Source organism: Ornithodoros turicata, chromosome 4 (genome assembly GCF_037126465.1).
Source record: "Ornithodoros turicata isolate Travis chromosome 4, ASM3712646v1, whole genome shotgun sequence".
NCBI classification, from domain to species: Eukaryota; Metazoa; Arthropoda; class Arachnida; order Ixodida; family Argasidae; genus Ornithodoros; species Ornithodoros turicata.
The window spans coordinates 34,012,693-34,036,572 of record NC_088204.1 but is presented as its reverse complement, the minus strand read 5'-3'; the positions used below and the strand labels follow the sequence as shown (position 1 = coordinate 34,036,572).

The following is a 23,880-nucleotide window of genomic DNA, read 5'->3' as shown; positions in this document are numbered from 1 at the left end:
AGTCTGGAACACACAAAGAGAAAAATGCAACACACGCCACAACATTAACAGATAGGCAAGTGAGCTATGGCAAGCTCAATCTTGGGACAAAGTCAACAAGTAATTCACCAAAAGTCAATGAGCGCCTGAAATGTAACATCTCTGACTGGTAGCAGGAAGGTCCACGTTCAATTCCTGTAGTAGCTAGTACTGACTGGCTTTTTCATGAATTATTTGTTGAAGTTTCGATGTGCTTGAGAACCATTCGTCAACCATTGTATCCTCATGAGGTGATGAGGGTTTGTCATTCCAAAGAGACTCCCTTTCTGGCATGTGTCCTTATGGATGCTCATCACTGCAGAACAAAAAAAGCATTTAATGACTAGAAATGGATAGTCGTATTTACTGTATAATGATTGTGCACAACAGAAAGAAGACTTTTGCACAGAAGGCTGTACTTCTGGACGTCTAACATCAAGTTACAAAATTCCAGAATATATAAGACATGTTGTAAGGTAGAGCATAAGTAGAGTTGTTGAGTTGTCGAGTTGAGTTGAGGGGGGAGATGTACCCCCTTTTTATTTTATTATATATGATTGTATAATTATTTTTATGTCTGTACCAACCCTCACTCTCTACATTACAACATGTTTTATATATTCTGGGATTTTGTAACTTCATGTTAGACATTAACAAGAGCAGCCTTGTGCACGAAAGTCTCGTCTCATTAAAATTTAGATGCTCTCAACAGTCTTCTTTCTGTTGTGAATCTCTATCGCAGCATACCTGCACATTGCTGTTCTACGTACTGTGACTTTGCAGTAAGAGTGTGGACTTTGGGTAAAAAGCAACACAGCACTGTTCAGGTATTTTTGCCTATCGAACAGTATGTCTGTATGTATGCAGTATGCACACAGTATTTGTACACCGGACCCACTAAAAATGTAGTGAATGTGGCATTGCCCACGGTAATGCACCAAGTTAAACACAATTATTGTAGAATACAGGTATTTTAGCTTACATGTCAAGCCAGTACCACACCAGTATCCAGTGTGAAGTTGTGACAAATAAATAGTTTCCATTTTTCTTATCTCTCAGAAAACAGACAGTGAATTAATAAGAGTAGACAATGTTAACATGAATTCTGGGCTATTCTTCAGTTGAAGATTCACAGATAGTAAAGGCACCTTCCTCAATGGACGTTGATGACACTGAAAATTCTAAAATGTTATCAGAGGCGACATCAGCTTCGGTGTGTCAAAGGATTGTATGTCCAACAGTAATCCAGCTAACAGTAACAAAAATGTGCAAAAGACAAATTAACTGAACTAATGTAACGTACCTTCTATATCAGACAGTAAAGCTTGTAACACCCCATCCACAGGAACCAGTGTCCAGACACAAAAGTGCTTGAACTGGGAGATAGCAGATAATCGGAATGGCGATCTTCGTTTTCCACCCTGGAAGCACAGGTTGTAACTTTGAGGGCAGATTTAAAAGTGGTGTCAAAATGTCTGCATGCGAGTGCACATGAAAAGTTGAACATAGATGAATACTCAAATTATAACATCACATTGTCATACCTGTTGGTGGAGGTGGACTGCAACTAACGTGTCAGCAATTTCTTCATGACCAGATGCAAGCCAGATCATGCTTCATTTCCGCCTTCAGCGTGCACATGTGATAATTCAGAAGTTAGATTATCAATAGTACTATTGTGTTGTTAACCGTGGTTATATCAGAGTAAGCGCAGTAGGACAGCTGCACAATCGATTCATTAAGCTTTCTATTTTTTAGATCTGAACCTCGACTTACCATTTTTTGCTCTCGTTTTTTGCCTTGATCCTCCGTGGCACGTTCAAAATGTTATGCGTCGGGCACCTCAGATTTTCATCAGACGATTTCGTGCCGAGATTCCAAATTGCCTCTGGAGTCGCGCGTAACCTATGATAACATTCGTGGACGAAATCCATGCAGTGGAAATTAGCAGGCACCACTGTCAGCCAAGAGCTTCGCACTGCTTGGTCTTTTGGCAGCTCATAATAGGTAACACTTGAATGCACCGATGAATTGTTCTAACAGCGTAGCACTCTCGCATCTTCGACAACTTCGCCGTGACATATTTACGAATCATATCGCTCCAGCCCATAAAAGGCAAGGTCAGAACAAGGAAGTGCACTTTCCAAACGCCGCTGTGCCAAAAAAAAAAACAAAAAAACATTCACATGCTTTGTTTCCGGCTTAGCAACAACATAACAGCTGTTCGCTTATGTAAGATGCACAGAGGAGGAAACGAAAGAAGCCAAGCAGCCAAGCCAAGAGTCCATGCCAAGCCAAAGACAGATAAACCGAGAGCAGTGACGTCGGTGCGCCCGTGCGCAGGGTTTGCCGACGGTCTGACGGCCGGGCGTGGGAACTAAAAAAACTGTTTTCTAAAAAACTACGAACAGTTGGAGCAAGATATTTCGCACACATATTCAGTGTTCGGTAATGAACACACAGCGCGAGTATCGCTCAGTTCTGCGGCACTTCAAAATCGGCATATCTGACCTTTAAGATGCATAATCATACAACCGACAAAGAAAAAAGACTAGCACCTTGTCTCGCTAAGCTCAATGAATACCTAGCACACAGATTGGACAAATGCATGGTACGATCATCTGCCTGACTGTGGTCCTACAGCCCAAGTTTGACAGTACGTGGTGTAATTTGCTGCGCCGGACTCTCTACCAGAACGTGTTGGTGGCCGGGCTGGGTGGGGTCACCTGAGAATTTTCAGGGGGGGGGGGTGTTGCAAAAATGCAGGGGGGGGGAGAAATCTCTGGTCCGGTACACGGTGGCTCCTGGCGTTAGCAGGGATGTCGTACCAGTTGTTTGAGGGGGTACAGGGCACCTCCTGCTTTCGCAGGCACCTCCCAAGCAGCACAATGTACTGAAAGTCGAGTGCAATATGGGTGGACGGTCTTATGGACGGTGGTCTTATCAATGTTCTTTAGTTTCACGAGTCTGTTCAAGGCCTTCCACCTACCCGTCCACCCCTATTGCACTCGACTTTCAGTACATTTTGCTGCTTGGGCTCGTGCCTCTTGGAGTCATCTGGCACATTTTTTCAAAAATGTGCCGATTGATCAGACAGCACCTATCCGTCACTGGGTTTAGAATGCAACAACACACGCAACATCGGTTACGCCATATATCAGTGCACTCACGAGATAATGTGAGGCATCACACACAGACATGTACAACCGAGTTACTTGATAACAAAACTTGTTTGTAGTGACCTTGATCCAGACAATGTCATGCAGGGGCGGCGTTCGACAGACCTTTCTGTTCATCGTATGTGTGAAGGACAATGAATCGTATACGGTTACGGTTTTGAATTTTGATAAACGGATTGGGAACGCAATAATTATTCTCCGTTGTTTTCTTTTCTTGTTTTGATTGCATGTTAGCGCCGCGGAGCAACTGTGGCTATGAGCGGCGTACCGATGTGGACAGACGGAGAGAGGTCAGCAGGAAGGAGTGGGGGACAGGGGTGTTAGTAAGCGTCCTCGGCCGACTTCAGGAGGAACTGTGCCGATATTTGCCTGGAACGTCTTCGGAAAACCCATGGAAAACCTCAGACAGCACAGTCGGTGGTATGATTCGAACCCACCACCTTCCAGCACGTTTTTTTTTTCTTTTTTGAAAAGCATTAGGACGTGATGCCAATTAGAGCTGCCCTGATTGCGCAGTGTGAGAGCGACGAGGAAATTAAAATCTTGCGCATAATGCAAAGCTTTCTAACGTGTACTCGAAAGGAGAAAAGCAACGTTGAGCAATTAGCGATCCCTTTGCCGCCTAGTTAGCTTCGGTGGCTTCTGGTTCTCGGTAATCAGTGAAAAGCACCAATAAACGTAGACAGCGGTCGATGGAAATGATTTATTCACCGTTGATCACAGGACTGAGCGCATCAAATCAATCAATTTTAATTCCATTGGCTTCATGTTGAACTACAATGAACACAAGTTTGAGTTTGATTATAGAACAAAAAGAAATGAAGTCATGCCGAATAATATAAGTAACCAAGCATTGTACCTCGCGTGTCACAGGCCACAAGTTAAAATTACTCCTGTCTAATAACGAAGCGCGCCCGATCTTCAACTTGTCGTTACCCCACAACGCGCGTTAAATGCGTCACCACGGACAGGGATTTGCCAGGAGCCCTGCACAAACCTACACACCGGGTTTGGAGTGCGCGAACTTGAAATATAACGATAACGACCGCTGCATTGTAGTGCTACTGTGCTCAGGCTGTGTCAAGTAGCTATGCCACCTTTAGCCTGTGGGCTCCTATCTTGTAGCCAAACAAACAAACGTGAAAGTTGAAGATTTGGACGACTAGCTCAGAGCGCTCGAACTGTACATAGCACATTCCTGATACACTTCCCGCCGACTGTCTTGAAATTTAAAATATGGCCATCGCAGGCCACCGTTGGGTGGTAGGCGAAATACTCACACGGCAACTACTCAATAAAATTGAATACACGGGTGACATGAGCAACTTGGCCAAATAAACGCGCGTACGCACTAGTGCCAGCCCAATGGTCACGAGCATGCTTTTGAAAACTATAGCGGCACAGAGGGAAACCGACGTTGCATTTGCACCGACCTTCTATTTCCAATAATTAAGCAAGACCTAATTAGTACATCCACTTCGGATGTAGAACATGTTGTCATCCCTTATAGCTGCAAAAATATGATTTCTCTAAGAATAAAAAAATCAGTCCATGGACACACTATATGCACCGCACCTACTAGAAATTAACCAGTGCTTGCTGAAAATATACTGGTATTTGTGTTTTATGTGATGTATGGCCCACATTTTCTTTTTGACCAGCTATGCCAGTGTGAGAGCTCCTACGCTAGCTAACAGCTCCTCCTAGCTAATTCCTCCTCTTTGTCCTCCATGCGGTCACATATATGTTACACAACAAGGAAGGTAGCTGGTACCACAGTACCAAACAGGTGAATTAGCATGAACACAATCACATAGCAGAGTGAATAACAACCACCATTATTGACTGTTTGCTTGGTCGATGGCAACTGAAGGTGGCATATTTCTTTCCTCGGATTTTTTCTATTGGTTTGTTCCAGCTAAAAACAGAAGCCATACACTGAGCAGCAGGGCATAATAAAACCCTCCATAAGCATCACTTTGCCTCTTTGGCATTGACAAGCATGGCTTTGTCTCCACAAACATGACTTTGACATAATTTCCCTGTGCCGTGATAAAGGGTACTATGACTGTGTTCGCAGTACCATTTAAAACGTTGGCACCTATAGGTGGCGTGCATATGACGTCACATCATAGCTTTACCCGTGCTTTTTCCCTTTTTCTGGTGAACCGGCGCACCTCGCCCATCCGCATGCTTTTTTCCCCTCTTTCTGGTGAACCAGCGCACGTCAATGCACCACACCTATAGGGCTAGATTGCAGGACCCTATTGCGTGCAGATATTCTGATGCCTGCAGAGCTGTAAACTGTTCTCCCGGGTGAAAGAAAGCTTGAAGACTACATACGTTGTGGCTCACTGCCATAGAGCCACAGAGAGAGGTTGGAGAAGAAATTACTGGACATGAAGCACAGTGAGGCATGCTCCACTCAGGCCACAAGGAAGTACTATTACTTTGAGCCGCCTTCTGTTAATGCAGCAAAAACACCTATTTCCACTGAAAGAAAGGCTGTGGGCTTTTTTTCTGTTGTAGTTGAAGGGCACACGAGATCATAATAATTTTTTTCCAAAAGCTGTTACGTCGCATTCTGACATGATCTGAGCCAATATGGTCAGCTGATGCTATAAGATCTACAGAAAACACATGCCAGCAGATTCTGAGCATGCTATAGGGAAAGGTATGCCCTTGAAATTATGATATTTGTTCACTTTCCAGATGACTTCATGTATTTGAAAACAATCATAAATGTTGACAAAGCTGTTGTGAAGCAGCGACTGCAACTAATCTGTAGAACTGGGCAGAACAGTTGAATGCGAAATTTGTTCAAAGTGTGCTATAGCGTCATACAGATGGGATATGAATGAGCTGTCGAAACATTTTTCTTGCGTAAGAACAAATACACCTGTAGGTTCTCAAAATGGAAAAGCAGAGTGTCGATTTTCGCAGGAGAGAACCACAAAGGCATCTTTTTTTTTCTTCCTAGATGGCCTCAACTGACGAACAAGCTGCAGCACATTATGGTGACAATTTTTTAATTTTTTTAAAGAAAAATAAACCTGTAGATTTTCAATATGTTGCAGGAGAGGACTAGTTATGCAACTAAGGGAAGATTTCTCTTAGACGACCTATATGTGAATATACTATCTGAAAAAAAAGTAATTTTTTGCAAGTGCTTCATATTCTCAAACACTTGGTTAAACAATGAATATAGATCAGCTTGATATTTTTATGGTGAAGCTAATCACAAGCAATCAGTTACAAGCATAAATAATCTGGGGCTCTTTCAGGAATGCTAATTTGCAGAAATTTATCGTAAACTTGACCCAAAATGTGCTCCGTTCTTGAGTTCTCACCACGTCACCAGATTTATTCTCGTTCTACATACCCTTTGGGATGGCAGACCCGTGCTTGCCCTCTAACACCAGGCAAGGAAAGCGCACAAATGATGTATATGTAGATGTCAGAAGGAAGCTCGTAAGGGACAACTTCATCTTTCGGCACAGTTTAATGTGCCGCCATTGTTCAAGAAAATAAAATGATGATTTAGATTCAATATATGCATCGTCTAAAAAATGCACACAATTTTTTTCAGTGATATTTAAGAGAGTCAAGCTACATCTCTGGCTGGTTTTGGCTGGAATAGCCCAGACTGACAGTTACACAAGCTGATGTATGTCAGCATCGAAAATATAAAGGAAAAAAAGGCAATTCGAAATGCCTCACTCAATTTACTACTTTTCATAACTTACACCTTGACAGGTGTTTTTTTATCCTAAAATGTTTTCATTGCCAAGATCAACGAGAATGACCGCCGTCACGTTAACAAGTTTCAACTGTATACCAAGTACACAATAGCAAACGTGTGCTTACTTTTTCTTAAGTCAAGATGTGAATTACATCGTTCAGTTGCAGGCTTCAGTGAAAAATCACTGCTTGTGATGTCACTACTGAGTGAGTACGGCACTGCTAGTGACGCAACATGTGATTCCAGTGTCTTTCACCCCACCCCATGTTATTCCATGAGCAATTAGCATCAGAATCAATGAGCTTGCATGATGCACTTATGAAGGGTAATTTGATGTGTACCGATAAACATACTGCAGTGCTACTTTACAATGTAGTTTCTGGCTGTGGAGCATACCCATATTCAGTATGACATGTGAACTAGAGGAGCATTTTCTGCCATAAACATTAGATGAGCGAAGAACCCAAAAAATGTAAGCACTGTTTACGTGCATTTGACAACCTGCATTTTTATTACTGAGAGGCTCTCTTCGTAGCAAGAGGGAAAGAGTGCTGGCAATGTGGCACATGTTCATAAGATGTAGAACCAGAGACACAGAAAAAAATTGGCAGCATATCATGATCTCAATCATGTCATTGTGTCTGTGTTTCTGTCTCCTGTTCTGCATTTGTTAACCTTTTTGTGTAGTTGCTGGATTTTAGCCCAACAGCAGGGGTCAGCAATTAGAGGACATCCAAAACATGCAAGGCATGCATACATTTCCTCATTCACCGCATTCCTCATCCAAGTAACATTGAAGAAGTAACCATGCGAAGAAACAATACAACAGTGAAGCTGGCTTCAGTACACTACAACATGTCACATGTAACAATATACAGTATGCCTCAGTGTTTCCCAAGCCATGTGCAGGACCCCCATTGAGGCCGCGATAGCCCAAACGGGGCCCAAGAGAAAGCAGATGAAGTGAGCGCAATATGCCACGAAACCAAGGAAACTATCTCTCTACGACTGCATTATATTGAAATTGTTTTACAAAAATGCAAGTTGAGTTCAGCGCACAATCAGTCGGGAAACAAGCTAACTCGCAGCAATGCTTTCAGTCAAGTGTGTCGCAGTATTCCTCACAGTATCATGACGAGACCCACTCGAGACCTACACCAGACGCTACTTGCGCGCACTAGTATAACATTCATATTTATTTATTTATTTCGAGAACCCCAACGGTCCGGAGGACATTATATGGGGGTGGGAACTGGAGCGTAAGATGCATTTACAGCAACTTGATAGAAACAAACAAGCAAGCAAAAAAGAACAACAGAATTTGCAGTAAGTAAACAGGAAAATAAAGAAACGACAACAGTACAAACTTATATGAAAACAAGTATTAAAGCATGAAACAGGGAGTTCGTTCACATAAGTACCGATAATTAACAAATATGATAAGGGGGAGGACAATAATAAGAATAAGGATAATTTCATAGCAACTGACATACAAGCGTGGTGGTCTTGTGGGTGGAGTGAACGGGAGAGGGTGTTACAAAATACTGTATGCTCGATAATAGTTGCGAGAGGTGATGGGAGGTTGTTCCATTCGATGGCAATTGAACAAAAGAATGATCTGATTACAATGAAAGCGTGTGACCTTATTAGTGTGGTCGATGCGAGGAAAAATGACAATCGGGCGGGTGATGGGCGATTGGTGCGGTGGCAAGACGAAAAAGAACCTATGGAAGAGGGCTAACTTGGCAAGACGGCGACGATGTTCGAGTGAGTCGAGATTAAGATTTGATTTTAATGCGGTTACAGAGGTATTGAATTAGTAGTCGTTGGAAATGAAACGGGCAGCCCGTTTCTGGATGGCTTCTATGGCGTCGCAGAGATACTTTTGGGGAGTGTCCCAAAGAGGTGATGCATATTCCAGCTTGCTTCGTACAAGAGCCGTGAAGGTTAGGAGCTTAAGATGGAGGGCGCCAACCTGAGGGTGCGTCTAACAAAGCCTAGGGAGCGAGAAGCGTTAGTTATTATGTGGTTGATGTGCTCGTTCCAAGTTAGGTTGGAGGAAAGGTGAATTCCAAGATATTTGTAAGAACCTGCACGGGTTAATGTGATATCACTTAGAGTTTAGGGGAAGGGAGGAAGACAGGAGACCCGTCTTCGAGAAAACGACAAAATGCGACGTTTTGCAATGTTCAGAAGCATTTGCCACTCATTGCACCAACGCCGGATTAGTGAAAGGTCGCTTTGTAAGGTTAGTTGTTCAGAAGGAGAGAGGATTTGCCTGTACACTATACAGTCGTCAGCAAAGAGACGAATCGTGGAAGATATGCCTCAAGGAAGGTCATTTACATAGATAAGGAAAAGGAGAGGGCCGAGGACTGAACCCTGAGGGACACCAGAAAGCACAGGTACATTTGGGGATAGGTGGTTGTTGCAAGTAACAAATAACGTACGATTAGTCAGAAATTGAGCTATCCAACGGACGACATACGGGTCGAGGTTAAGCAGATAGAGTTTGTATAGAAGCTTAGAGTGCGGCACCATATCGAAGGCCTTGCGAAAGTCTAAGAAAGCGGCATCAGTCTGATGATTATTGTCCGCGTGGAGAAAGATATGTCGTGAACAAAACTGGCTACTTGAGTTTCACACGAAAAGAGCTTTCGAAACCCGTTCTGCAAGGGATAGAAGAAGCATTTTTCTTCAAGGTACTTAACAACGTTGGAGAAGATTATGCGTTCGAGAATTTTACATACTATAGAAGTGAGTGAAATGGGGCGGTAGTTATTAACGATGTGGCAGCTGCCTGATTTATGAATACGGACAATCTTCGCAGTCTTCCAGTCCTGCGGTAAAGCAGAATCTTGGAGTGACCGGGTAAATATGCAACATAGAATCTTTCTGGAAATACATATCGTGTTGTATAGAACCTTCGGGTTAATAGAGTCCGGACCAGCACTTGACGACAGCGTAAGTGACTCAATGATTTTACAAATGCCATGAGTGCTGATAAAAATGGGGACCATAGGTGAGGAGGTGATTACTGATAATGGAGTTTGGGTGTACCCGTTATCGGTGTTGAAAACGGATGAAAAGAAGGAAGCGAAAGCGTTGGCGCAGTCGTTGTCGGCGGGAGTCAGTTAGACTGATAAGGTGGGATTTTGGCGGAGATAAAATTTTCCAAAATTGTTTTGGTTTATTCGTCAAGAGAGACGGGAGGTCGATGGTAAAGAACTTATGTTGCACTTCCTTGATCGAGCGCCTGTATTCCCGTTCACAGTAGCGAAATTTGGCCCATGATACGTCGTCGCCAAGACGCTTTTTCTTGGTTAGCAAGATTTTAAGACTTTTCGTGAACCAATGATTGTGATCATAAGATTTCACTCTTATCTTTGGAACATGGTACTCGGTAAGGTAGTTTATGTTGCCATGAAAGAGGGACCAGTTATCCTCAATGGAGTGAGGCGAGGTGCCATGAAAGGAATTTTCATACAGAGCTTCAAGACCCGTTGATGGCTTGGAAGTTAGCTCGAGCGTAGACGTATATGGTTTTATCGTTGAATTTACGAACATTTGGACGACTTGAAGAGATATCGAAGCAAATGGCCTTGTGGTCACTGAGACCATCAGTGACATGCAAAGAAGTGATGTGCTCAGGATGGGAGGGTAAAACTAAGTCAAGGGTTGACTGTGTAGCTTGAGTTGTTGCGATAGATTAAATGTAAGGCATAAATCCACAAACAGTGTCTCTTGTGAACTCCGGGAAAGATTGCAGTGGAGCAAGTCCCAATTTATTGACCGTATATGTATCAGCGTATATTCAAGGTTTATATTACTGTATATGTACCAGGGCAGATTTCAAGCTTCCTGAGCGCGCTAAGACGGTGATCTCAGTTGCCTCGCGACGTATCAGACGGAGAAAGACACCGGCTGTCACACACACAGCCATCCCGAAAGCTATGCCCATCTTTGCTGATGCACCCACGAATCCACAGGAAGACTGCCGAATCTCTCCCACTCGTACTAAGTACCTGTAGCTTGAACTACAAACAGTTTGGTGCACACTCCACAAAACGAGAACAGCTGATTGCTGATTTCATGGGCCCGGCCACGCGAGCCGAGAAGGACAGTTCAACAGAGGAGGTAAGTTCGAACGTGGCGCCAGTCGTCGGTGCAACAATTTCCAGAGTGAACCGAGCTCGATCAGCTCAGACAGCGCTTTTTCATTCTTTTTTCTTTTTAGTATTATGTGGTATTCTTTTTATTCATTTCCAATTCCAGCTCAACCGCTCAGCGCGCTGACACTAGTGCAACGTAGAGTCAATAAATCTCTCGCTTCCCTAAGGAGAAGAGTACCTGAAGTATATTCGTGTTTTGTGATTCCTTTTTCCCTCTCTACGTTCCAAAAACATACGGTTTCCGAGCCAAGACAATATAGTTGCGAGCGCAGTTGACATACGGAAGTATCCCGTACCGTGAAGACCACCACCCCAAACGTGGTTGCCACGGTTTCGGTTTTGGCTCATTTGCATGTCAAAATTCAGGGATGGATATTTTAATACACGTACGTGTTTCAAAATTTTTAAACGTGGTGTGGATGTTAACTAGGACGGTCTTTCATGTCTGTATCTGGCTTTTGTTCAAGACGTCCTTAGTAGAGTTAATTAATGAATTTAATTGATTAGTCATCCGTATTAGTCATTATAGGAAAAGATACGCGCCCGTAGACTCTTGACTCTTGTTCTCTCTACTCTCTCTCGACTCTCTACGCTCTCGTGACTTTTGTTATAAAAATTTGTCCAAGCTGAAACACGCACACACAAAATAAACGGGGTGACACAAAGGCATACTTCGTGCATACTTCGTGGTTGTAGCCATTTTTAATAGAGATTTTTTTAAATAAAACAACTAGGACTACGTGTAGATTAGTTTCGCACATACGCGTATGCGAGTGGAGGGAAACCTTACCTGCAAGGTACTTTGGCATTCTAATTTCCATAATTCACTAAGGTGTTTTTTTTATGAAGCTGTTTTTCTGTATTTCGAGAAACAGAAAGAGCAGAATCGCTGGCAATCGGTTTTAGATATGAGATGAATCCTTCATCTGTATGCTTCAAATTATTATCCACAGAGGTGACATTTGTTTGTAGTGCACGGTTTCAGGTTTTCCAGTATGGAGATACCTCGCTCGTACTAACTCTGAAGCCGGCAAGAGGGAGCGAGGAGAGCACTGCGGGACATGGAGTTAGAGAGTGAGAAGTACGGCATATACAAAGAGGTCCTCGGAGGGAAAATTCGGGGGGGGGGGGGGGGGCAGAGTTAGCACCGTGAAAACTCGAGGAGCGGTGGACTGTTCCCCCTGCCCCCACATTCCGATTTATACCGAAACTATACAGGAGCAGCTTTCCAAGCTAGGGCTCCGGAACGAACCGACAACAGTAAAAAACGATAAAGAAAAAAAGGGAAAGAAAGAAAACAGAGGAAGGAAACACAAAAAAGGTATATTCGCATGAACCGCAACGGGACAAAAAACATTGCAAACAGGTTTTCTTGTGCCGGCCATCGGCATTTAGCAGCCTTTCTGAACCCTGATGTGGATTACAGGCCCAAATAACGACGAATGAGCAAGCAAGCATCCTCGCCGCTCACTTTTAGGTAGGACTTTCCTCAGGACTTTCCTCAGGTAGGACCTGAGGAAGCGTGGACCTCCACGCGAAAGCTTCTATAAATTAAACTTAAACAAAAATCTTCAGTGTCGGTTTCTGTATTTTGTTTATATAACATGTAGTTATAAGAGTGGTTTAACCACCTCGCAGAAGTTGCAGATGTTGTTCATCAACTTTATTTTGAGATGGACAGGGAATTTCATTGCCTGGGGCGATACTCTACCCCATTACTTCTTGTGGTGTGAGGAAGGAAATAATGTCCCATGGAGTCCAAAATTGCGGAAAGAGCTTTGAGAGCAGGCATTCGTGGGCTCGATTTAGCCATAGGCCAAGCAATTTTAGAGAGAGGGGCAGGAGTTCAGATTATTGAGAGATCTGAAAATGGCAGTTTGAAAAGCTTGGTAGTGTGGGCAATGACACAGAATATACTCTGTGTCTTCTACAGCACTGCAGTGACAGTGTCTGAGAGAGTCAACTTGCCTGATGTGGTAATGACACTGAGCTGTAAATGCCCCATTGAGTCACAGTCCATGAGTCACAGTGCACCATCTTGGCGAGAAGTGTTTTGTGGCATCCAAAAACCAAGCTCTGGGTCAACATTGCTCAGTACAGACGGGAGGAAAATGTGAGTTGTCCATTGACAGGAAAACTATTTATACAATCCATTGATGTGTTGGTAAACGAGATCTGCTGTCTACATGACCAGTAACAGTCCTTTGCTATCTTTCACTGTGATTTAATTAAACACCTCCCTCATGTGACGGTGTTCCCGGCACAGTTTTACCTTGCTGAACCACTTTTCGTGGCTCTTATCAGACATAACATTAGCGGTTCTTCGTAGGCTGAGGCCAAGGAACGCAAGAGACGTTTACGTGATGTTTACGTGATCACCGTCGTGACAAATGGTCGACACAACAGTTTTGCGGTACGTTTTATATGTTGCTCATCCTGGAGATTTTTCGCTACCCTTTTTCCTGTCCAAAACATCTACGACTGCGCCAATGTCACTTCACCCATGAATTCCTTCATGAGTTGCACGCGCGTGTTAGTACACCAAGTCGTTACACGTCTGAAAAATACCTGACGAAATTGGCAGAAGAAACATATGCATTATTAGAGCTTGCAATGATTATCCTTTTTATGCAGCACATCCCGCAACACCATATGGTTCCGTCGTTACTCCATTTTCTCAAATAGCCTCGTCCCCAATGGTAGCCGAACGGCCAAACCGCTGAAGCGTTGTTTTCCTAGTATTCATACGCGTAGTTATTTACGCCTGTAACTTAATTAAATTAATGAATGATTGAAAGATACATGCTGAATACGACACAGAATTGCATAAAGACTCGTTATTCTGGAGTGTGACCTTCTTAAACACTGATTTTCTCACGTAAAACCATGCTTAACACTGGACTGCATAGACCCATTGTGATTTATTTTGACAGCTTGGATTTCAAAGGATAGGAATTTGAAGGGTGGATTTCTTAGCGTGGATTTCAAAAGTTTTAGTATCAAGAGTGGGTAACAGGGTACACCCCCAACACCCAGGATCGCTCGCGTGGTGAAGATGACAGTGTTGGCGGGTCAGGTTTGTATTCTTTTTCTTTTTCACCTTCGCTACCTTGTTATAGGTTTCTGGTTGTGGGACTAGGTAGCTCTCTTGGAATACCCAAATGTCAGAGTAAGAGGGTCAGCACACCCCTTCCTCTCTTGTTTCACCACCATCATCTCTCCCCTCCCTATTTCACCCTCTCCTCTTCTCTCTTCCCTGGGTGAACCGAGCCACCACTCCAGAGCAATCTGACCGCATATTCCCCCTACATCACTCCACCCCACCCTCTAAATTTGTGGGTAATACGCAGTGCGATCCTAATGAACGTTTGTGAGGGACGTTTCGGATGAGGGAGATCGTTGATAATTCTGTTGGGCCACCTGTATCGTTGAGCAAGACAGGTACTGAACCTGTTCTTCATTTTTAGGGCGATGGAGTGCTTCTGCAACGCGATAAAACGTGAATCAATTAGAAGATCTCCAGAAAAAAGTGAAATCTCGGTCTTAAGGGGGAATCACTTCTTTATAGGTGATGTTTGTTCGCACAAGACACGTGAACGCTCTAAACTATCATCATAAGATTGGTACTGGCGTGTTCTCTTAGCTTTGCTCTTGTCAATGGCGTATTTTTAGAGGACAAGGTTGAGCCGTTGATTTTTAATAAATTAGAGTTTGGTGCGTCTCGAACATGTGCTGCCATCTCGATAGAGTGTAGCATACTAAAATATTTGCGAATTCAGGCTCAATACAAATCAACGGATAGTCGTGGAATTCTACAAAATGGGTCACTGACAAGGCCAAAGCAAGGTGAACACGCCAGCACTTCTGTTTTGACGATATTTTACGCCGTTTCTGAGCGCTGTGCGAACAAACGCCTTACGCCTTACGCCTGATTACGCCTTAATGGCAGATATTATACCAGATATTGCTTTATTATTAGAACGGCTCATCGTTGGCGTTATCACGGAAGAATTGGCACAATACTGGCAGAATGGGCTTGCCAATATGGGCAGCCCATATTGGTCCGTTGGGGCCTTGTTCCACCTTTAATGTTGGGCCAATATTGGCAGCCATATAGGCACATATTGGGGAGCATGGCAGCCCACACTGATCCAATATTGGGCCAATATCGGTGTGCCGCATGGGATGACATCACTTGGCTAGGTGCTGTAATTTTTTTGTGTTTGTTGACGTTTCGCGTCAGAAAAGGCACATGCCTTTATAATTTCGTTCACGCAGTAAAGACGACGAATATTGTAAGTGTTGCATTGCTTTCCATTGCCTTTAGCAGTTCGAATGAAAATCGTCTGTCATGTTTGAATGGATAACCCGGAAACGCCACCGTTAGCTCCTCTCCCTTCCATCATTTGCGTGTGCTTCCAGTGGCCAGGTTAAATACGTGTGACCGGAAAATCAATCTGTGTGTGTGGAAATTAAAATAATTCCATATGCATATAAAACAAAACAATAAGTCCGACTTAACATAACAGATTATTAACGGAGATAACAGACAACAATTCCATACAGAGGTTATCCTTGAGTTTTTAATGAACATTTTCGTTCGTGAGGGATACCCTGAAATTTTGGTTTCGGACCGCGAATTCGAAGCTCTACAGTTCAAAAATTTTGTTGCTGAGAGGGGTATACTGCACCGGCAGTCGGCAATATACCACCCTGAAGGAAATGGACAGGTGGAACGCTTCAATAGAGTTGTGAAGGGCTTCCTCCAAACCATTTCACTCACTGGGAGGAATGTTTCTCAAGATATGAAGGCGTTCTTGGGAATCTACAGGGCTACACCCCACGCAGCAACGGGGTTATCGCCTTCAGAACTGCTACATCAGAGGCGCATGAAATCAAAACTCGACGTAGCCGGGTTCCCCAACCTGGACAAAGCTATTCAGATGGAAATGGCTTCACTACGTGAGCGTATCAAGAAGTACCAGGCAAAGTCTAAAGCTGATTTCGACGAACGGGAGAGAACTGATGTTCTGAGGCTGGAACAACATAGAAGGGACAAATACATACAAAGCCTCAACTGCCTAAGAAATTAACGATGAAAGATGAAAGTCACTGAAAAGGTTAGTCAGCTGTAGGACTCGAACCCACATCTTCTGGATTACCGGTCCAGGGCTCTACCTACCTACCTCTAGCTTAGCTCAATTGGTAGAGCCCTGGACCGGTAATCCAGAAGATGTGGGTTCGAGTCATACAGCTGACTAACCTTTTCAGTGACTTTCATCTTTCTTCGACGAACGCCACCGGGTGAGGACCCCCATGTTCCAGGCGGGAGACTACCCTACCAGAAAAAAACTGATATCAATCCATACCAGAACATATCAGCAGAGGTATCAGCCGATTTGTTTTTACTATCTGTAATACTAGACTCTTACAAGAAGTATATCTGCTGTACCAGGCGCTGACATAAAGTTTACTGTACATATCAGGTGCTGGTAACACAGTTCATACTTCTAATGCTGGCTGACAGCACCAAGTATACCTGTAATATTAGCATATTAGCATACATGGACATATTGGCAGGTACACATCGATAAAAAGCCAATTGTGTGCTTAAAAGAGGCATGCCATGTCGGATGCCATATCAGGAAGAGTTGTGTTGGTACGCTGGTACATGGCATAATGGCATTGAAGAAGCTGCTTGTTATAACGATGGTGATAAATTAACTGGCACGTGGCATTAAAGGCGTTGGGACACCTTTATAGACGAGGTTGGTTACATCATGGACACATTGCACTGCACGATGATCCCGTAGGCGCGCGGCGTTTGGTTCTCCTGATATCGACTTATGAAGCCTGGTGCCAGTGCGTCTGGTAACCCCGTCTGGAAAGGCCTCCTGCTGCTTAGTGCCGTAACTCGCTCACCCTACATCCGATTTACTTGTCAATTTGGGTGGCTATGATCCGCTCCTTGCGCTTCAACTTTCCAGTTGGCACTACCCATCTGTTTCCCGGGGTTACTGCGTTACTTTCGAAATTACTGAGGCAGCCCCTTTCTGTGACCTTGCTCTCTCTTTTTAGGTTCGAACCCCGCGGCAGATCTGAACTTCCCTTCAGAACGTCCCTGTACTCGACACGCCGAACTTGTAGAAACTTGCAGCACCTTTCTACCTCTCTAGTTCTCGAGTTAGGAACCGCATGGCAACAACAGCTGCTCATAAATGGGGCCGTTAGCATTTTTGTCGATATCGGTTGTTTTTTGGCGTAGGAAGGTGATTGACGCGCTTGTTTTGAGGGGGAAACATCCTCTTTCCGATAGCTTTGGCAAGGGGATGAAACTCGCGAGTTCACTTGCGGACTAAAGTGAGGCGCTGCGAGCTTTTCGAGTCATCAAACGTCATGAAACGTCAGAATTTTTACGTCGAAGCGCGAGTTCTGAACCGTCACGAGCCCATTGGCTCCTGAGGCCGCTCCCCCGGTATGCGAGCGCTCATTGGTTGGTTTGAAATTATGAACTTTCCTTTGCGCGCTCAAGCCGGCGACACCGTGTCGACGGTGCCAGAGCAACTCGCCGCAAAGTTTCGAAATGTGTTGGGTGCAGCAGGGACGCAAGCAAAGCGTCTATGCCGTTACTGCTGTGGATGGTTTTTATTGTCCGTCCCTAACATGTGGTCGATACCGACTCTGAAAAACTCAGTGCCTCATGGATACTTCTGCAAGTCAATTCAGTGATAGGTGTGGAAGGCAGGTCTGCTTCGCTTGCTTGATGCGACAACGATTCAAGAAGGACGAATACTGTGTTTTTCCGCTACCCACTCGATGACAGGTAAGTCAGTTCCTATTCCGTTCTGTGGCTTAGCATGGCATAGCGCAAAGCCGGTGGCACATACGCAGCAATTTGGCAGGTAGAATTTTTGGTTTTCACGTTTCTGATCCCTATCTTTCTTGTTCAGGTACAAGCACTCAACCCGTATCTGCTACAGTAGAATGGATAAGCCACTCAGAGTGATTGGGGCATCATCTTTCGCCATACCAGCTGCACAAGTTCCTTTGCGGCGGGTCAACCAGCGCCACCCTTAGGCATTCGGAAAGGGCACGGAAACCACCGGATCGCATCCGACCATAAGGCCGCTTTTCAGAGGGTAAGTACTGTGTCGATGCAAGGTGGAGAAGAGCGACAGGGAGGAAGAGGAGGGTAGCTCACGCGGAGCGGACTGACACTCGGGGCATTCGGTTTCGGGGATTGGCACAGGACAGTTGTCCTTGATGTCAATAAAGACATAACACTTTGGCCTTGCTAATTGGAGTTGGAGTCCGTCCAACTCCAATTTAATACAGACGTTTCGTGTCCCGTATGAGACATATATTTAGTACAAAGCAGAATGGGGAGTGTCACAAATCAGCTCGGCTACCCGAGGTCGTCACAGAATACATCGGGGAACGCGGTCCGCGTTACAAGCGGTCGGTTCTGTACAGGTGTGCCACGATTCCAGGAACTTTCGTAGCCTCAACCTCTGCTCCCGTGTCAAAGTTACAGCATTCTTAAAGTCAAACATGTGTCCCGTGTTCGAAAAGTGGTCGACAAGATCTGTCTTAGACCAGGAGGCGTCCCCTGCTCTGTCCACATTACATTTTTGCGATTTTTCGTTTTTCAATTCCATGTGTGTCATTGGATACTCGTCAGCGGACCACGAGCTAGTAATACTTCACAAAGAGCAATTAAAAAAGCAGTGACGGCACAGGTTAAGCTTTTTGGCCTTTCAAGTTTCCGACCAGCAAGATATCAAACGTGGAACTGCGCGCCCCAAATACGTGCTCAATGTAGACCCCTGAGGTTCTGTGCCTAATCAGTGAATATCCAAGAACAGAAAACATGTACAACGAAAACCCAAAGCTACGCATGTGGTATGCTACCTTCCAGTTTCTCTTGCCTCCGAAATGACCAGAAAATTCCGTCGAAGGTAGAAGTATGGAAGGGTACTGCTGGCTCATGAAGACTCCTGAGGTGTAACTCCAAAAACAACGTTGAAATACACGAAACAATTCCACCGACAAGCGACAGCAAATGCCGATGCATCGCATTGCTCCAGAGAGAGCAAAAAAAAAAAAAAAAGCACTTTGAAACTCAGTTCGGTAGCAGGAATCTGGATTCAAAAGCCTCTTTTTGTGTGTGTGTGTGTCGAGAGAGAGATTACTTACTGGAGCTACATGGCGCATGGCGGCTTCGGGTTCACAATATTTAGTCAAGCTGAAGCCCACTACTCCCGAAAATGTCGGTGCTCTTGTAGTCTCGGTGGTTGTGTTGCAGAGGCTTGCGTTCAAGTTTTGCCTGCAAAGAGAATCGAAACTACTTCTCTCATGAAGAACAGTTCCGCTCCGAATTATCAACGGCACTCGACTCGTCGTGAGGCTCTTCCCTCAGCATTTCGTCACCAGAGTTTTGTACCTTTCTACTTGTAATTCTGTTCAGTGTGCGCGCCCAGGTTACGGCGGATTGTTCCAAAGTACAATACCTTTTGGAGTTCAATGCCGTGAGGTTCCACCGAGCCCCACAGGCGTCAGACCCCATGCCTGCAGCCCCAGGCGGCATACAACATTGGAGTCATATTGGCCGAATATTGCCAATAGCGGTCTAATATGGGCCTCATATTGCTATGTTTGAGCCAATATAGGGCAAATATCGGCAATATGAACCCCCAGATTGCACGTGTGCACCCAGTGTTGACTGAAAATGCAGAAAATGGTGCGAACCCTTATTGGTGTGGCACCTGTATCAAGTGTTCAACCAACCTTGCAAGAATGAAAGGTGAAGCGTGTGAAATGCCCAGCTCAGTACGTCGTTACATCCAACAACTTCCCACAAATGATACACATTATTCGAAACAGTCAACATGTCCCACCCAAATACATGGCAGACGTTCCATAATCCCGTCGTACAAACAGCCCTGGGAATAGGAATTTCTAACATTACGTACAGTGAATTTCTTCCTTGATCATGGTGTTACGCGTAAGTACACGTGCAGCTGTGGTGAGGGAATTTTGCGTTGGAACCAGGGTATCCAACCGAACCCGAACCGAAAACCGTTGGTATTGGTCCGGTTAGAAACAGTCAACATATCTGGCAGTCCGACTAACATACACTCAAACTGAACAACTCAACTTTCTTATTCCTGCAAATAGCCGCCATCTTACTTTGCGGTGTAAATCGGTCAAACCGAATGCGAGCGTGGTTTGAGCGAAATCACGCGTCCTACAACTAATGCGCATGCGCGACACTCGGATCATACGTTTCATTCAAGTTACAACGTGCCTGGTTTCTCTAATGACAACGGAAGCGGCATAGATGTCTGTTCTGTAGAGCTACGTGCTTTCAAGTTTCTACAGGCAGTGTGAGTTATTAAGGCGTATGCCCGTCGCCGTCACGAAAGTGCTTCGCTTCGTTGTACTCCATGAGCGGGTTAGAAATTGCTGAGACTATGTAGTCGTGCAATCTCAATGAGGGTTTCCGAGGAATGCTTGCCATTGATAGTTTTTGGGACTGGCCGAACGGACGGCACCTGTCCTCTGTTCTTAGGAGGAGGCAGTGTAGTTTTTGAGCGTGATGCAACGTGGATGCATTAAAAGATCTACAGAAAAATAAGAAAGACGACATATATTATTACCGCTAGTGGTGGATATTATACCGGATAATTTTTTATTTTCTTACCGGTTATAACCTTTGGCGTTATCACAAAAAAACTGCGCAATATGAGCAATCAGGGCTTGCCAATATTGGTCCAATAGGAAGCCTGGTTACATTTTTCATATTGGACCAATATTGGCAGCCCATGTTGGCCAAGCTGGCAGCCCACGTTGGTCCAACATCGGGACAATATTGGTGTGCTCCATACATCATTTCTGCATTGCTCATCCAGTTTTTCCTTTACCTCAATATACACACGACATCATAGTTCTACTTGAAAAAGCGTCGTGTTTTGCAACGTGTTTATTTAGAAGTCTTCCTTCCTTGCCGGCGAAAGCGACACAAAAGCATATTGTGCTTTGAAATTGTCTCAAGAATCTGTCGAAAACTTGTCAACTAAGTTCGGTAATCGTGTTTACAGGCAGCTCAACCGCTGTTGAAACATGCAACTTACTTGTACATATCCACAAGTGATGGACATGCGCACCGAATATTTGTACGTATGCCGTGAATGCATGAATACGGGATGTGCGTCACCCTGAAAGAAAAAAAAAGAGAGAGAAGAAGCGTAATGAACAGAAAACGTTAATTCTGAACAAGTCTGGAAAGAAGTTTCAGCCTGTTTGAACATGACGCCCAATACAATAGGGTATCTGGTCCGTGACTCAAAGAAAGCGCACACAGAGTAGACTTCCACTAAATCATCTTCTGTAGACTTCCACTACGTGAGCTGTGACGCCACTAAATACCGAATGACATACGTAAGCACATGTAGGAGACAGCGTAAGAGGAGTGGGAATATACGACTATGAACTTGTGTGAGCTTTCACAACAGTTGCCGAGAGGGAGGAATGCTGGACGTAAAGGGTAGGTACGACGTCGGGATTCATTATACAATATGGGTACAGATTGGCAACCTTGTGTGCAGTATCAGGGAGCCCTTCGCGCCATCCTGGAGGAATTGCTCTAGGTTAAGAAATGGGCGTCGCCACCGAAATATTACATAATCTAAGTATACATCATAGAAACTGTTTTGACATACTACAAGCCTTCATGTCTAATTTTCATATCCGTTTTCAAAAAATAGAATATTTTGGGTTATCTGCCAGCTGCCGTCAGCAGGCAGTGACGCATGAAATATCTATTGTAACTGCGGACTCGCGTTATAGTCAACATACTTCTCCATGAAGTTTTCCATCAGGTCGTCCAGACTGGTGTAGGTGTAGGGTATCTCATGGATCAGTAAGGCCTTCCCTTGACCCCCACAAACTCCACTGTGTCTATTTGTAGACACTGAAAAATAGCGGCATTCAGTGAATTGAATCAAACACTTGGCAGTAGTAGTGAGAGTGAGAAAGTTAAACGGGTTGCGACAGGTCTTCCCACGTTCTCCCAGATCAACGTATAAAACGGTGCTTTGCCCAGATGTGAACCTGCATCGAAAGTTTCACAGCGAAGAATGTAATAGAAATAGACAAAATGAATACCGAAGCTCGTGCGGCTCTGACATTACAGACCTCACTGCCGCCAGTCAGGCAGCGCACAAGAAGTCACATGCGTAGGACTGCCAATGGGAATGGACGCAACTCTGATGTCTGTGACGTCTGCGCTTTGTTCGCGAGTGCGCTCAGGGGCTTGTATCTCGCTAAGTACGACACGTAGCAGAATACTTATCCCCCCTCTGTATTCTGCAACATGTGCTCATGTAATGAGCAACAGTGTGAAAGTGTCTGAGCTGTACACTTGATGTGCCTGTCGCCAAAGAGAACGCATGCGACACTAAACTCTAACGCGCACGGTTATACTAATGCGAATGCAAAGTGCCGGCACGTACCGTTGTCTATGTAAAATGCCGTCGATCTTGCTAGGCTTCATTTAAATGTATCTTGCTGGCACTGTGCGTGCGAAAAAATATTTTGGGAACAGAAAGTCTCAGGACTACACAGCTTCATCAGCGTGGACGCTATTTGCAAGTATTCATCCATTTCTCCTTCCTCTCGCTAAAGCGAGTGCCTGACCACTAAAAACGTGAATGCCGACAACAGCAGCAAGCTGTCAGCCACGCCATTTAAAAGTGGTTTTATGGGAGACGCGCTCAACCGGAACTCAATCGGAACCAAGTCCAAACAACGCGAACCCGATCCGAAGCCGTATTTTTATGCGGTTCGACGCCCTGGTCGGAGCATACATACTTGCGGATTTTTATGTGGTCACGAAAGCGAATGTGCGTCACACAGTTTTGTGGGAACCGCCAGTATATTCCTGACATCTTTTTCAACCCTGACTGAGAGATTTGCACACAAACTCACTGAAGATTGCCTCCGTAGTACATTCTTCGTTCGTAAAACTCCCACTTGCGATTAACCACTGAACCACACGTTCGGTTGATTCCATTTTGCAAGGTAACAGTTGTACTATGAAGACGATTATAGTGTCAGCTAGCGTTGCTTACGTGAATGCGAAATGTGCTGTAGGCTTGTTGCATCCAAGTACACAAACGGCTTACCTAACACTAATTTCCACCACTAACCGAACATTGGGGGGCCAAGCTACCGCTCGTTATGTAGGTAAACTGCCGCCAAGCGCAATCCCGTCCACCAGAATACACTCCACCGGTTTCGCTACGATGGTACGATATGCATACAGTGGTGCTCGTGGATGTCGTTCTCGAATAACCGGTATCCGTTTGAGCAATACAAGAATGAATCATGCAGCAAACAATGTAAATGTTCTTGAGGCTGTCTGTACGACAAACTGGAAATGGGTGTGTTTGAGCTAGGCAGACAATGCTTGTAATCCGAAACTTCAGGCCTAACGAACGTTCTCGCAATCCTGCTTTCATATTTATTTTCAAAATGCATATATGTAACACCAGTGTGTCATTAGTTTTGTTACAGCTACGTTTTATTGCAACAAAAGAGGACAGGAACGGGCAATGTATCGGGAACAGGGCAGTTCTCGTTCCGAACGGAGAAGTGAGAAGCTGAGCGTGACAGGTTTCGAGTTTGTGCATCCATAACTATGTTATAAAATGTTATGCGATGCACTGTGAAAAAAAAAAAGTGTGTGGCACAATAAAAGACATGTCAC

The 23,880-nt window shown here is 44.5% G+C and overlaps 1 protein-coding gene across 1 annotated transcript in view; it reads right to left on the bottom strand.

Annotated features, from left to right (window-relative positions):
• The window catches only part of LOC135392964 (uncharacterized), a 326,884-nt gene that overhangs the window by 112,783 nt on the left and 190,221 nt on the right, over positions 1 to 23,880 (bottom strand). The window contains exons 9-11 of the mRNA XM_064623590.1: positions 21,969 to 22,083; positions 21,245 to 21,328; positions 19,308 to 19,437 (exon numbers count right to left, since the gene is read on the bottom strand). Of these exons, the coding sequence (XP_064479660.1) occupies positions 19,308 to 19,437; positions 21,245 to 21,328; positions 21,969 to 22,083 (329 nt within the window). The remainder of the gene's footprint in view (positions 1 to 19,307; positions 19,438 to 21,244; positions 21,329 to 21,968; positions 22,084 to 23,880) is intronic.